The sequence below is a fragment of the Trachemys scripta genome, chromosome 13, assembly GCF_013100865.1.
Source record: "Trachemys scripta elegans isolate TJP31775 chromosome 13, CAS_Tse_1.0, whole genome shotgun sequence".
Lineage (NCBI taxonomy): Eukaryota > Metazoa > Chordata > Testudines > Emydidae > Trachemys > Trachemys scripta.
The window spans coordinates 738,175-752,103 of NC_048310.1; the positions used below are offsets into that span (position 1 = coordinate 738,175).

The 13,929-nt window shown below is 54.2% G+C and overlaps 1 protein-coding gene across 6 annotated transcripts in view; it reads right to left on the reverse strand.

Annotated features, from left to right (window-relative positions):
- Positions 1-1,865: 1,865 nt before the first annotated feature.
- Positions 1,866-13,929, reverse strand: part of TLN1 (talin 1) — a 128,992-nt gene continuing 116,928 nt past the window's right edge. For 5 of the 6 annotated variants that reach the window (XM_034788117.1, XM_034788119.1, XM_034788118.1 and 2 more), the window contains 6 exons: positions 12,692-12,816; positions 12,157-12,282; positions 6,202-6,264; positions 5,560-5,742; positions 4,182-4,310; positions 1,866-3,033 (listed from right to left, as the gene is read on the reverse strand). In XM_034788117.1, the coding sequence (XP_034644008.1) occupies positions 2,902-3,033; positions 4,182-4,310; positions 5,560-5,742; positions 6,202-6,264; positions 12,157-12,282; positions 12,692-12,816 (758 nt within the window). In that variant the 3' untranslated portion in view covers positions 1,866-2,901. The remainder of the gene's footprint in view (positions 3,034-4,181; positions 4,311-5,559; positions 5,743-6,201; positions 6,265-12,156; positions 12,283-12,691; positions 12,817-13,929) is intronic. The other variant, XM_034788120.1, reaches the window with a different exon arrangement.

Genomic DNA, 13,929 nt, shown 5'->3' on the forward strand with positions numbered 1-13,929 from the left:
AGGTCGGCGGCACCCCCCGGTGGCCAGTCCTGGTGTCCTAGGCTGGGCAGGACGCCCAGTCAGGGTCCAGGCCCCTCACTGCAGGGTCCGGCTGCACTTGGGCCTGCGCCCTCCAGCAGCAAGTCCAGCCCCGCTCCTGCCCAGCCGGAGGGGGTGGGAGGGCAGGAGAGCAAACCCCCAGTAGGTGTGTGCACAGAGCTGCCGGGGGCTCCGGTTCAGCTCAGCAGATAGAGCAGGGCCATGGAGTGCATGGGGGAGGCGCTGCAGCGAAGGGGGAGCACCTGGGAGACGCAGGTACAGGGAGCAGCCCCTAGGGGAATGGCTGTGGGGTTTGGGGTCTGGTGAGTACCCAGCTGAGGAGCTGATGGGACAGGTGCTGGAGGGGAGGGGGGCAGGTTCCAGGTGAGCACGGGGGCAGTTTAGGGCCAGGATTCAGGGAGCTGTCTGTGAGACTTAGTGGGACGGGTTTGGGGTGATGCTGGAGAAGGACCCACATGTTCAAATGTGACTTGGGTCAGGCCCTGCCTTGGACCAACGGCGGGTCCCTGCCTAGAGCAGGCTGCAGCGCTGGGACTGCACCCGTGTGGGGAAGTGGGGCGGGGGGGGCAAGGCAGGGATGTGGGAGCCCAGTGTCTGCTCCTTGCTATTCCTTTGAGTGGGGTGCTGCCTGGGAGCTGAGGGGGAAGAGGGAGGGCAAAGGTGGCAGCCCTGCCCTGGGATCTGGGCACTTTGGCCTCGCCCCTCTCCCCGCACAGTCTGAAGGGAGATGGGGAAGGCCCCAGCTGGGGCAGGCTTGGAACCCACAGGCCAAGCTCAGCTCAGCCCAGCCCCTGGGAGAAGAATGAATATCAGGCTGGTGGCAGGAGAACCTCCCAAGCAGCAGGACCCTCAGAGTGGGGGGCCAATGCCCAACAAGCAGGCAGGCTGCTCCGAGGGGCTGGTGCTGAGAGCAGAGTCTGCTGCTTTCCCCTGCTTCCTTGGCTGAGAGCAGCCGGCCGGGGGCTTCAGGGGCAGCACAGGCCCAGCTGTGTGACAGGAAGTGAAATTCAGGCCCTGCTCTGCGAAAACCAAACAGCTGCTGCTTGTTCTGGTGGGCTCGAGCCCCAGCTGCCGGGGTGAGGGGGCAGGTGTTACCGCTGCTGCAGCCACCTGCTCACTCTCCCAGGAAAGCTGTGTCATGGGGCTGCTTGTGGGGCCAGCCCACGCCTGGTGCCCTGCTCTAACCCTTAGGCCAGGCCCATTCCCTGGGGCTGGCGCTGCCCAGCAGTGATGCCACTCCGCAGTCACTGCCCAGGAGGCCTTGCCCTCCCCATCACCCCAAAGCCTGCTGGTACCCCTCAGCCTGCTTCCCAGGGAGCTCCCTGCTCTGGAGGACTTACTCCTGCCCAGCTCCCCAGGGCACTTCCCACTCCTAGCTGCAGCTCCCCAGTTCAGTGACATCTGCCCGTCACCTTTTGCCTTCCACCCTTCACGTCTAGACTGCGCCGAACTCTGCCCGGCTCCCTCCCTTTTCCAGTCTTGGCAGATTATCAACGGTGTCCTGCCTCTGCCGGCCCCTGCTTCCCCAAGCCGGGCAGGCCTGGGCCCACGGAGCTTTTCAGAGGGGAAGGTTTATAATGGGGCAGGTTGAGCACCAAAGGGTCTGAAAACTCTGCCACCTCCATGCTTTGGGTCTAAAAGCAGTGGGGAAGGAGGGGGCCCCAGCCAAGAGGAGGGTCCGGGAGAGGCCCCTGGGGTCTCTCTCACAGGGGGGGAGCAGCTGCCCCCAGCCAGCCCCCCCCCCCCCCCACCAGGCCACTGGGGTCTCTCCCAGCAGCCCGGGGAGAGCGGACGCAGCTGAGCGTGGTCACTAATGCAGACCAAAGAAGCAGGAAAGCCGGTTTTATTGATGAAGAATCCTTTGCAAGGAGCCGTCCCATTCCCCACCCCGGGAGTGGCAGGGCAGCCGCTTTCCCTTCACGTTTAACAGTGGAAGCTCAGAGTATCAAAATAAGAGGTGAGAAGCCTCAGCGAGTGCAGGGGGGGTTCAGGATCCCAGAGCGGAGGAGGGGTGGGGGATGTAGGGCTCCAGGGCCCAGGGCATGAGATGCCGGGGGAGGGGGGTTAGTGGCTGGGGGAGCAGGCGAGTTCGATACTTCAGAAATTCAACACTACAAAAATACTGGAGCTCTCGGACGCACGACGCAGGCACTTGGGAACGAGGAGCAGCAGGGGGCGCTGGCTGGGGGCTGCTCCAGGGGCAGGCAGGTCCCTGCAGGTAGGAGGCACAATGGGGCAGGGGGGTAAATCTAGAGATTAACCCCTCGCACCCTGGAGCGGAGGCACTGGGCGACAGGGAAGGCGCAGCCAGCAATAAGGCATCAAAGGTGAGGGTGGGTTGGTGCAAGAGTCACCAGGGAAGCAGTTTCTGTCCCCCCCATTGCACGACTGGCCCCGGGGCGGAGCCGGGTGAGAACCCGCCTCCAAGCTTGACGCCCAGAGACGTGGAATCCACAAAGGCACAAAGGAAAATGCCTGAAAGGTGTGTGGGGGGAGGGGGAGCTTGGGGGGTGGGGCAGCCCCAGGTCCATGGGGCTCGAGGCAGCTGCATAGGTGAGCCCCAGCCCAGGCCTGCAGAGCTCAGCCTCCTCGTACCCCGCGGAGCACCCGGCGCTGTGGCCGTGCCCAAGCAGAGTGGAGAAGCGTGTGCCCGTGGCGCGCTGGCTGCGCGGTGAAGCAGAGAGTTGCTGGTGCAGCACCCGCTGGGGGCAGCGGTTAGTCCCCAGTGCGCTGGGCAGCGGGCGAGTCTGGGTGATCCAGGCAATCCCTGCTCAGGGCAGGCCTGTATTAAATAGGCGGCGGCGGCAGCAGTCTCTGTGGTGAGATGGGGGGGGGCAGGCTCAGCTCATGGCCACGCTCCCCTCAGTTCTGCCCCTCGTCCCGCAGCTCCGAAGGCAGGAACTTGTACTGCTGCTGCCGGATCATAGCCAGCTTCTTCCGGGCCTCCTCCAGCTCCCGCTCCTTCCGCAGCATCTCCTCCTGCGCTGCAATGATCTGCCAGGGAGAGACTCTGGTGAGAGCCCGCCCTGCCCATGGGTCCTGGGGCCCCGCAAGCTCCGGCTGCTGGGTCCCACCCATGGGCCCTGTGAGCACCGGCTGCCGGGTCCCCGCGAGCGCCGGCTGCCGGGTCCTGGGGCCCCGCGAGCTCCGGCTGCCGGGTCCCACCCACGGGCCCTGTGAGCGCCGGCTGGGGCCTGCCGTCCCCCAGGTTACGGACAGCTGGCGTCAGCCACCCTAGAGAGGTAGGAATGTTGGCTCGCAGCGAACCAGCTCCAGCCGAGGGCAGCAGGCTGGATTCTTATTCCCTCATCCTGACCCTAGCATCAGATGCCGGGCTACACAGTATTCCCAGGTTTACACTGAACCTCTGACTCCCCCACCTGTCCCCGTGCCCCATGGCCGGAGTCCCCCATGGGGACAAACATACAGGATGCCCGAGACATGGAGTGTAAGAGCTGAGAAGTGGGACTCTCCCCACGGGCCCCACAGAGCTGCCTCCAGGCCCGGAGTCTCTCCTCGCGGGCCTTGCAGAGCCGCCTCCCGGGCCGGGGATCTCTCCTCGTGGGCCCCGCAGAGCTGGGCCTGGTTATGTACCTACCATGACTATCCAGCTACAACAGTCACTGCTAACACTCTGGCAGGGATATTAAACCTCATGCTCAGGGCTGGAGCCAGACTAACGGTTAGAGCCCAACAGGAGGCCTGATGTGGGGCAGATTATCCTACTGCAGGTGTCTTGCACCCGCCTCTGAAGTGTCTGGTGCTGCTGTTCCAGGCACGACAGGACCCCAGGCCACACCCTGTCTGGCACTTGGCAATTCCTATCCTGACATCCAATGCCATGTCTCACCCCAGCCCCATTCTCAGCACCCCCGGGGGCACAGGCAGCGTCTCACCGCAGCAGAGACGTTTCCAAGGGGGAAGGCAGAGGTTTGAGCAGCTCTTGGCCCTGAGGCTGCGAGGGAAGCACATTTTCTGGCTGTATCCACTTAACTAAGCAGCAGTGACACAGTTAAGGGATAAGGTAGAGTTGTCGTTAGGTTTCAGAGGCAACACGCCCTGGAAGGAAGGGGCATTTCTTCTGCTCAGGGCTGCTGTTTCAAGCTGCCTGCAGCCTCCAGGCGTGACCCCCTGCTCCTCACCTGTGCGATTCCCCCGACCATTTTCTCCTTCACCACCACTGTCTCATTCTCCTGGTCCTGGAAGGCGGCTGCTTTCTGGGCTGCCTTCACCAGATGGTCGGATGCCCTCTTCACAGCGTTGCCAGCGGCCTGGGCAGAGAGAAAGGGAACGTGGCGCAGACTCAGCAAGGGGCGCGGTTCTGTGACCTGCGAGTGGGCAGCCACTGCCCAGGATGGCAATAGCAGGGCTTACTGGGCTCCAGGGGGAAGGTTGGGGTAGGCTGGCAAGGGGCCACGACGGGAGCCAAGGGCTGGTGGGGGCTCCAGGCCCCAGTAAGGGGCAATAGGACCTGTGCTGGTGGCTGGGAGGATGGGGGCAGCTGGTGGGATATAGTGACTACATGGGGTGGGGAGATGCCAGGCTGGGGACTCCCTGCAAGTGCAGGGTCAGGGCACAAGGCGGTGGCCTGGGCTGCAGCCGTGAAGGTGACTCTTCTCTTGTACCCGCACCCCCGAGCTGCGGGTCGTGCAGGTGTTGGGAGCTGCCGGGGATTCCGGTACATGACCAGCAGTGCAGAGGCAGCAGAAATGCTGCTCAGGGCCCAGGGAGGGACAGACCCAGAGCCCAAGCCAGGTAGAACTGGGCTCCCAGTGGGGGCAGGGCAGGACAAAGGCCTCTGTATCCTGGGAGCGGGCTGGGGTCACAGGGCTGCCAAGAAGGCCTCTGAGCCGGACGACAGGCACCCCGTGCCCCAGCGCTAGGGCCCCACTGCTCCTTAACGCCTCGAGCGCCAGAGTCAGGGGTCTCACTCGCCCTCCCCAGGGGGCGTGCCAGAGCCTGTCCCCCCCCCCCCCACAGCTGACCTTTTCAGTGCCACAGCCTGAGGGTTTGCACCCTTCCCCTGAGTTAACCTCACCCCCTGTGCTTGCTGGAGCAGAAGTGCTCCCAAGTCACCCAGTCGTCATTAACCCTTAGGGTTCTAGACAGCGTGGGGTAAAGCAGGCATCACCCCAGCACTGGTAACACTGGAGTCCGTGCCGTGGAGCAGGTGATCTGGTGCACAGTTGCTGGCAGCAGCCTTGGGTTTGGTGCCCGGGGAGTGTTAATTCCCCCAGGATGAATCGTGCTTTATAAATACACGGGCAAGCCGGGTACAGTGCAGCAGGGCTGATATTTCACACCCCACTCCTGGGGGGGAGGCACAAGACCCTGACGGGGGAGGAGCTCCACTCACCCCACACTCTGCGGTGGGAAGGGCCCTGCCAGCACCAGAACGCCAGCCCGGCTTGGGATGCCCCATCCTGTGCTGCGCATGCGCCCAAGCTCCGGAGTGCACCCCCTGCTGTCCCTAGGGGAGCCAGCCCCTCCCCCCTCCCCAAACCCGACCCAGGGACTCACCTGCAGTCGCTTCATGGCCTCAGAGTCCTGGTCAGCCTTCACCTTACAGGCCACCAGGAGCTGCGCTGTGGAGGCAGCCACCTGCTTGGCAGAGGAGATGAGTTTCTCCTCGCTGGCGTGGCCCTGCACTGCTGCGTTCGCAGCCTCACACAGATTGTTGGTGGCAGCAGCCACCATGCGGGCCTGGCAGGGAGAAGGAGATGGGGGTGAGTGGGGAGGGGCCTGGAAGGGCGAGGTCCTGGGGGGGGTGGGGATGGGGCACATGGAAGGGCGAAGTCCGTGGGGGAGGCGGGGCATGGGATGGGGCATGTGGGGGGCAAGGTCCTGGGGAGGCATGTGGAAGGGCGAGGTCCTGGGTGGGGAGGGGGAGAGCGTGGAGGGGGCCAGGAGGGAAGGCGATGCCCAGGGTGGGGGGCAGATGGGAGGGAGGGAGAGGAGCCACCTCTGTGCCCTGCTGCAGCTGGTGTGAGGAAGGAAGGGGAGCGAGGGGCAGGATCTCACGGGAAGAGGCTCCCTACAGAGAGGGTGACGGCCCCCCCAGTCCCAGGGAGGGGGGACATCAAGCAGGGAGGAACCTTCCCCCCACTCTGAGGCAGGGCCTGGGCACAGTGACTCCGATACTAAAGGGCCTTTGATACTCACGGCTGAAATGAGCCCCTGGGACCACTGGCCGTCGTCCACTGCATTGGCGGGGATGGCACCCACCTGCGGGAGCAAGGACAGGGTGAGTGAGCCCATGGTAATGGCGCGGGGCCCAGCGAGCGGCTGCAGGGAGCACGTAGCCCTTCTCTGTCCCTGGCCCGAGGACCCCACGGGCACGGCAGCCCTGGGCCTTGTCCTGTGCTCCAGAGCATACAGCTCCCAGGGGGGTACCTCTGCGGCAGGGCACCCCACAGCTGTCTGCCCCCTACCACTGAAGGCAATGGGCCTGGACAGCGACTCAGAGCCAGACGCTCCAAGGCCAGATGGGACTATTGTGAACATCTTGTCTGATCTGGATACCACAGGCCCTAGGACCGGTCCGAGCCCCCTGCACGGCACGGGGCCCTAGGACCGGTCCGAGCCCCCTGCACGGCACGGGGCCCTAGGACCGGTCCGAGCCCCCTGCACGGCACGGGGCCCTTACCGGACTTACNACGGGGCCCTAGGACCGGTCCGAGCCCCCTGCACGGCACGGGGCCCTTACCGGACTTACTTGGATTAATTTCTGCTTCAAGGCCAAGGCCAGGGCTTGAACGAGAGCAGATTCTTTAGAAAAACACCCAACCTTGATTTCAAAAGTTTCCAGCAATGGAGAATCCACCACAGCTTGGGGTAAGTTGTTCCAGTGGTAACTACCCACACCGGCACCTTATTGCTGGCTTCAACTTCCATCCACTAAATCTTTTGTCTGCTAGACTGAAGAGCCCTCTGTGACACCCTGGCACTCCCTTATTCACCACTGTCAGGTAATTAGGATATGTTTTGCACAAACTATGCCTTGTGAGGTCTCATTCTAAAAGTCTTGATCTGCTAGACAGTAATATCTCACTGGATTGTATGTGCCATCATCGTATGTGAAGTTTGGCTATGTATGCGTTACTAAACATGTTGTGCGGTTGAAAACACCCACAAGCAGCCTTTCAGGTATAATAGTAAAAAGGCCAAACAATGTTAATGGGGTTAATGGTGTAAAACTCTAATTAGGAAGGCCATAAAATAATTTGAAGAACAGCTAGCCAAAGACTCAAAAAATAATAGCAAAATTTTTTTAAGTGAATCAGAAGCAGGAAGCCTGCTCAACAACCAGTGGGGCCACCGGACGATCGAGATGCTAAAGGAGCACTCAAGGACGATAAGGCCATTGCGGAGAAACTAAATGGATTCTTTGCACCAGTCTTCACGGCTGAGGATGTGAGGGACATTCCCAAACCTGAGCCATTCTTTTTAGGTGAGAAATCTGAGGAACGGCCCCTGATTGAGGTGTCATTAGAGGAGATTTTGGAGCAAATTGATAAACTAAACAGTAATAAGTAGGGCTGCTGATTAATCGCAGTTAACTCACGCGATTAACTCAAAAAAATTAATTGCTATTAAAAAAATTAATCTTGATTAATCGTACTTTTAATCGCACTGTTAAACAATAGAATACCAATAGCAATTTATTAAATATTTTTGGATGTTTTTCTACATTTTCAAATATACTGATTTCAATTACAACACAGAATACAAAGTGTACAGTATTCACTTTATATTATTTTTATTACAAATATTTGCACTGTAAAAATGATAAACAAGGAAATAGTATTTTTCAATTCACCTCATACAAGTACTGTAGTGCAATCTCTGTCGTGAAAGTGCAACTTACAAATGTAGATTTTTTTTGTTACATAACTGGACTCAAAAAAACCAAAACAAAGTAAAACTTCAGAGCCTACAAGTCCACTCAGTCCTACTTCTTGTTCAGCCAATTGCTAAGACAAATAAGTTTGTTTACATTCACAGGAGATAATGCTGCCTGTTTCCTATTTATAACGTCGCCTGAAAGTGAGAACAGGCATTCACATGGCACTTTTGTAGCTGGTATTGCAAGGTATTTACATGCCAGATATGCTAAACCTTTGTATGCCCCTTCATGCTTCGGCCACCATTCCAGAGGACATGCTTCCATGCTGATGATGCTCTTTAAAAAAATAATGCATTAATTAAATTTGTGACTGAATTCCTTGGGGGAGAATTGTATTTCTCCTGCTCTGTTTAACCCATATTCTGCCATATATTTCATGTTATAGCAGTCTCGGATGATGACCCAGCACATGTTGTTCATTTTAAGAACACTTTCACTGCAGATCTGACAAAAGAAGGCACCAATGTGAGATTTCTAAAGATAGCTACAGCCCTCGACCCAAGGTTTAAGAATCTGAAGTGCCTTCCAAAAATCTAAGCGGGACGAGGTGTGGAGCATGCTTTCAGAAGTCTTAAAAGAGCAACACTCCAATGCGGAAACTATAGAACTGAACCACCAAAAAAAGAATCAACCTTCTGCTGGTGGCATCTGACTCAGATGATGAAAATGAACATGCGTTGGTCCGCACTGCTCTGGATCATTATCGAGCAGAAACTATCATAGGCATAGATGCATGTCCTCTGGAATGGAGTTGAAGCATCAAGGGACATATGAATCCTTAGCACATCTGACACGTAAATATCTTGTGATGCTGGCTACAACAGTGCCATGAGAATGCCTGTTCTCACTTTCAGGTGACATTGTAAACAAGAAGCAGGCAGCATTATCTCCTGCAAATGAGAACAAACTTGTCTGAGTGATTGGCTGAATGAGAAGTAGGACTGAGTGGATTTGTAGGCGCTGAAGTTTTACATTGTTTTATTTTGAATGCAGTTATTTTTGTACATAATTCTACATTTGTAAGTTTAACTTTCATGATAAAGAGATTGCAGCACATTATTTGTATTAGGTAAATTGAAAAATATATATCTTCTGTTTTTTACTGTGCAAATATTTGTAATAAAAATAATATTAAGTGAGCACTGTACCCTTTGTATTCTGTGTGATAATTGAAATCAATATATTTGAAAATGTAGAAAACATCCAAAAATATATAATTAAATGGTATTCTGTTATTCTTTAACAGTGCAATTTATCATGCAATTAATTGCAATTAATTTTTGAATCACATGATTAATCGCGATTACTTTTTTTAATCGCTTGACAGCCCTAGTAATAAGTCACCAGGACCAGGTGGTATCACCCAAGAGTTCTGAAGGAACTCAGATGTGAAACCAAGAACTACTAAGTTAGTTTGTAACCTAACATTTAAATCAGCTTCTGTACCAGATGACTGGAGGATAGCTAATGTGACGCCAATTTTTAAAAAGGGCTCCAGAGGTGATCCTGGCAATTACAGGCTGGAAAGCCTGATCTCCGTACCGAGGAAACTGGTTGAAACCATAGTAAAGAACAGAATTGTCGGACACATAGATGAGCATAATTTGTTGGGGAAGAATCAACATAGTTTTTGTAAAGGGAAATCATGCCTCACCAATCTACTAGAATTCTTTGAGGAAGTCAACAAGCATGTGGACAAGGGGGATCCAGTGGATACAGTGTACTTAGATTTTCAGAAAGCCTTTGACAAGGTCCCTCACCAAAGGCTCTTAAGCAAAGTAAGCTGTCCTGGGATAAGAGGGAAGGTTCTCTCATGGACTGGTAACTGGTTAAAAGATAGGAAACAAAGGGTAGGAATAAACGGTCAGTTTTCAGAAAGGAGAGAGGTAAATAGTGGTGTACCCTGAGGGGTCTATATTGGGACCAGTCCTATTCAACATATTCATAAATGATCTGGAAAAAGTAGTTAACAGTGAGGTGGCAAAATCTACAGATGATACAAAACTATTCAAGTCCCAGGTAGACTGCGATGGGCTACAAAAGGATCTCTCAAAACTGGGTGACTGGGTAACAAAATGGCAGATGACATTCAATGTTGATAAATGCAAAGCAATGCACATTGGAAAACATAATCCCAACTATTCATATAAAATGATGGGGGTCTAAATTAGCTGTTACCTCTCAAGAAAAAGATCTTGGAGTCATTGTGGATAGTTTCCCTGAAGACATCCACTCAATGTGCAGCGGCCGGCAAAAAAGCGAACAGAATGTTGGGAATCATTAATAAAGGGATAGATAATAAGACAGAAAATATCATATTGCCTCTATATAAATCCATGGTACGCCAACATCTTGAATACTGCATGCAGATGTGGTCACGCCATCTCAAAAAAAAAGGTATATTGGAACTGGAAAAGGTTCAGAAAAGGGCAACAAAAATTATTAGGGGTGTGGAACGGCTTCCATATGAGGAGAGATTAATAAGATTGGGACTTTTCAGCTTGGAAAAGAAACAAAAAAGGGGGGGATATGATTGAGGTCTATAAAATCATGACTGGTGTAGAGAAAGTAAATAAGGAAGTATTATTTACTCTTCCTCATAACACAAGAACTAAGGGTCACCACATGAAATTAATAGGCAGCAGGTTTAAAACAAACAAAAGTATTTCTTCATAACACACAGTCAACCTGTGGAACTCCTTGCCAGAGGATGCTGTGAAGGTCTAGACTAAAACAGGGTTCAAAAAAGAACTAGATAAGTTCATGGAGGATAAGTCCATCAATGGCTATTAGCCAGGATGGGAAGGAATGGTGTCCCTAGCCTCTGTTTGCCAGAAGCTGGGAATCAGTGACCGGGGATGGATCTTGATAAACTTGATGATTAGCAGGATACTGGGCTAGATGGACCTTTGGTCTGGCCCAGTATGACCATTTAGATGTTCTTATTGAGGAAATACACACTCACAAGGATCACTCCAGGAACTGCATACAACAGAAACCTCTCAGAGACAGCACTACACAATGGGAACTGTTGACCCAGGTCACAGCGGAAGATCTTTCCAGCAAGTTGGAAAAAGATATAAAAGGAGGGAATGACATCATGACGGGACCTCCCCCCACACCCCAGAAGAGAACACCTGGAAACACCCAGGGAACAAAGACTGAACTGGGGGAGGTGCTGGTCCCAGGCAGGAAAGAAGGAAGCCTGTTGATGTAGAAAACCTTGGTGGACTGTTTATGCTATGTAACAGGATTTGAATTAAGCAGTGTCTCACCCTATCTAGTATATTAGGCTTAGACTGTGGTTTTATTTTATTTCTTATGGTAATCTACTTTGATCTGTTTGATCACTTCAAAGCTCTCTTTCTGTAGCTAATAAATCTCTTTTATATTTTACGTAAAACACTGTGTGTTGTTTGAAGTGCAAAAGGGATAAATCTCAGCTCACGAAGAAGAGCTAGTGCACATCCACTTTCTTTTGTAGAAGTGGTGGACTGGGTAATAAATTCATACTGGTCGGGTTTTGACCAGAGCCAGACGGTACAGCTCTGGGGTCCTAGGCTGAAGAGCTGGGGGGGTATTTTGGCTGTAGCCTCTCCATTGTGGGTTCATGAGTAGCTGGCTAGAGCCTGCATGAACACAGCTTGTGGATGTTGGTGAGAGTCCAAGCTTGGAGGGCTTTGCAGTTTGTCACAAGGTCACAGTGCAAGAGGGAACCCAGACTGGTAAGACAGAGGGCTCAGCTATACTCCAGTTCCAGGTGGCACCCTGGGAGGACCTGTCACACCCTCTATGATCAAATATTTGTTCTTCCTGGAGGTATTGACACTGTGGGTAAGTCACTGTAACCTTGTTGAGAGGCTAAACAGACAGCTCTCTGAGCAGGTCTTCTACTCCTCTGATCATTCGCGTGGCTCTTCTCTGAGCCCTCTGCAATTTATCAACATCCTTCTTGAACTGTGGGCACCAGAGCTGGGCACAGGATCAGTACTGGTCTCACCACTGCTGTGTGCAGAGGTAAAATTCTCTCCCTACTGCCCTATTTGTATACCCAAGGATCGCACTAACCCTTCGTGCCCCAGCATTGTGCTGTGATTGTGCTTAGAGAGGATGTTTGTGCAATACCCAGAGCGGGGCTCAGAGCCTGGCCCGGCTCCTCCAGTAGCAAGTGCCACAGCTCTCATGGCCTCTCCCCTGCCCGGCGGTGTTACCTTTCCTTGAGCCACCAGCTCTCTCTGGGCCGCTGAGGCTGCCTTCACCAGGGCACTGGTTGCAGCAGCGATGGATTTCGCAGCCTCCAAGATTTGCTCCTCAAAGTTGAGACTCTCGTCCGCCTGCTGCAGATGGAGACAGAGGGTGTGAGCCCTGGTGGGAGAGGAGGGGAGCGCCGGGGACAGCTGGGAGGAGAGCTGTGCTGAGAAGTGGCAGAGAGCAGGCATGCGTGCAACATGGATGGATGGAGGGGAACCTGGGAGAAGGAACAGGCAGCACTGTGCCCCAGGGAGGGAGCCCTGTGGTGCCGGGTGAGGGGGGAGCAGGAGCGAGACACTGGAGAGCTCTCCCTGGGGAGGGGGTGCAGCCCCGCTCTCCCCGCAGCGAAGGCCTTGGAGCCACAGAGGTTGATGGGGGAGCCCTCGGCCCGGTCAGGGCACAGCAGCCTCCAGAGGGCCTGGCAGGGCCTGGCGAGGCCCCGGGACCAGATTCTGGTCTGCCAAGCTGGGCGCAGGTGGGGGCAGGGCAGCCTACCTTGGGTTTGGCCCTCGGCTTCAGCTGCTCCAGTTTCTTGGCTGCAGCCTCAATGGCAGCTGCTGCTCCCAGCAGCTCATTCTCAGCAATGACGGTGGGATCCTCTGGGTCGACCCACTCGGTCCCTGTGGTGGGGAGAACCGAGACGTGGGACTGAGAAACCATTCCCAAGAACACAAGCCAGACTGCACAACGCCAGGGTCTGGAGATAGGACCCCAGAATCCTGGCTCCCAGCCCCCCTGCTCTAACCCACTAGATACCACTGCCCTCCCAGAGCTGGGGAGAGAATCACAGGAACAGAACAATGGCCAGACTGGGTCAGGCCAAAGGCCCATCTAGCCCAGTCTCCTGTCTGCCGACAGTGGCCAAGGCCAGGTGCTCCAGAGGGAATGAACAGAACAGGGAATCATCCGGTGATCATCCCCTGTCGCCCATTCCCGGCTTCTGGCAAACAGAGGCTAGGGACACCATCCCTGCCCATCCTGGCTAATAGCCATTGATGGACCTATCCTCCATGAATTTATCCAGTTCTTTATTGAACCCACTTATACTTTTGGCCTTCACAACATCCCCTGACAAAGAGTTCCAGAGGTTGATGGTGTGTTGTGTGAAGAGATACTTCCTTATGTTTGTTTTAAACCTATTGTCTATTAATTTCATTTGATGACCCCTAGTTCTTGTGGAGAGAGGAACACTTATTCAGTTGCTTTCAATTAAGCGTGCAGTTTCTGGATCTGTGTTTGTGGCTGACAAGCGTGTCTGGCACAACCAGGAAGGGCTCTGGAGTCCCGAGCTGGCAGAGAAGGCAGGGGCAGAAGTAGTCTTGGAACACTGTTGGCAGCCCCAAGGGGTTTCTGTGATCCAACCCGTCACACCCACAATTAACCTTTTGCCATTGTGAAAACTGACCATTTATTCCTACCCTTTGTTTCCTGTCTTTTAACCAGTTACTGATCCACGAGAGGCCCTTCCCTCTTACCCCATGACAGCTTACTTTGCTTAAGAGCTTTTGTCAAAGGCTTTCTGAAAGTCCAAACCACACTATCAACTGGATCCCCTTTGTCCATGTTTGTTTGACCCCCCTCAAAGAATTCTAATAGATTGGTGAGGCATGACTTCCCTTTACAAAAGTCAAGTGGACTCTTCCCCAACGTATTGTGTTAATCTATGTGCCTGATAAGTCTGTTCTTTACTGTAGTTTCAGCCAATTTGCCTGGTACTGAAGTCAGGCTTACCG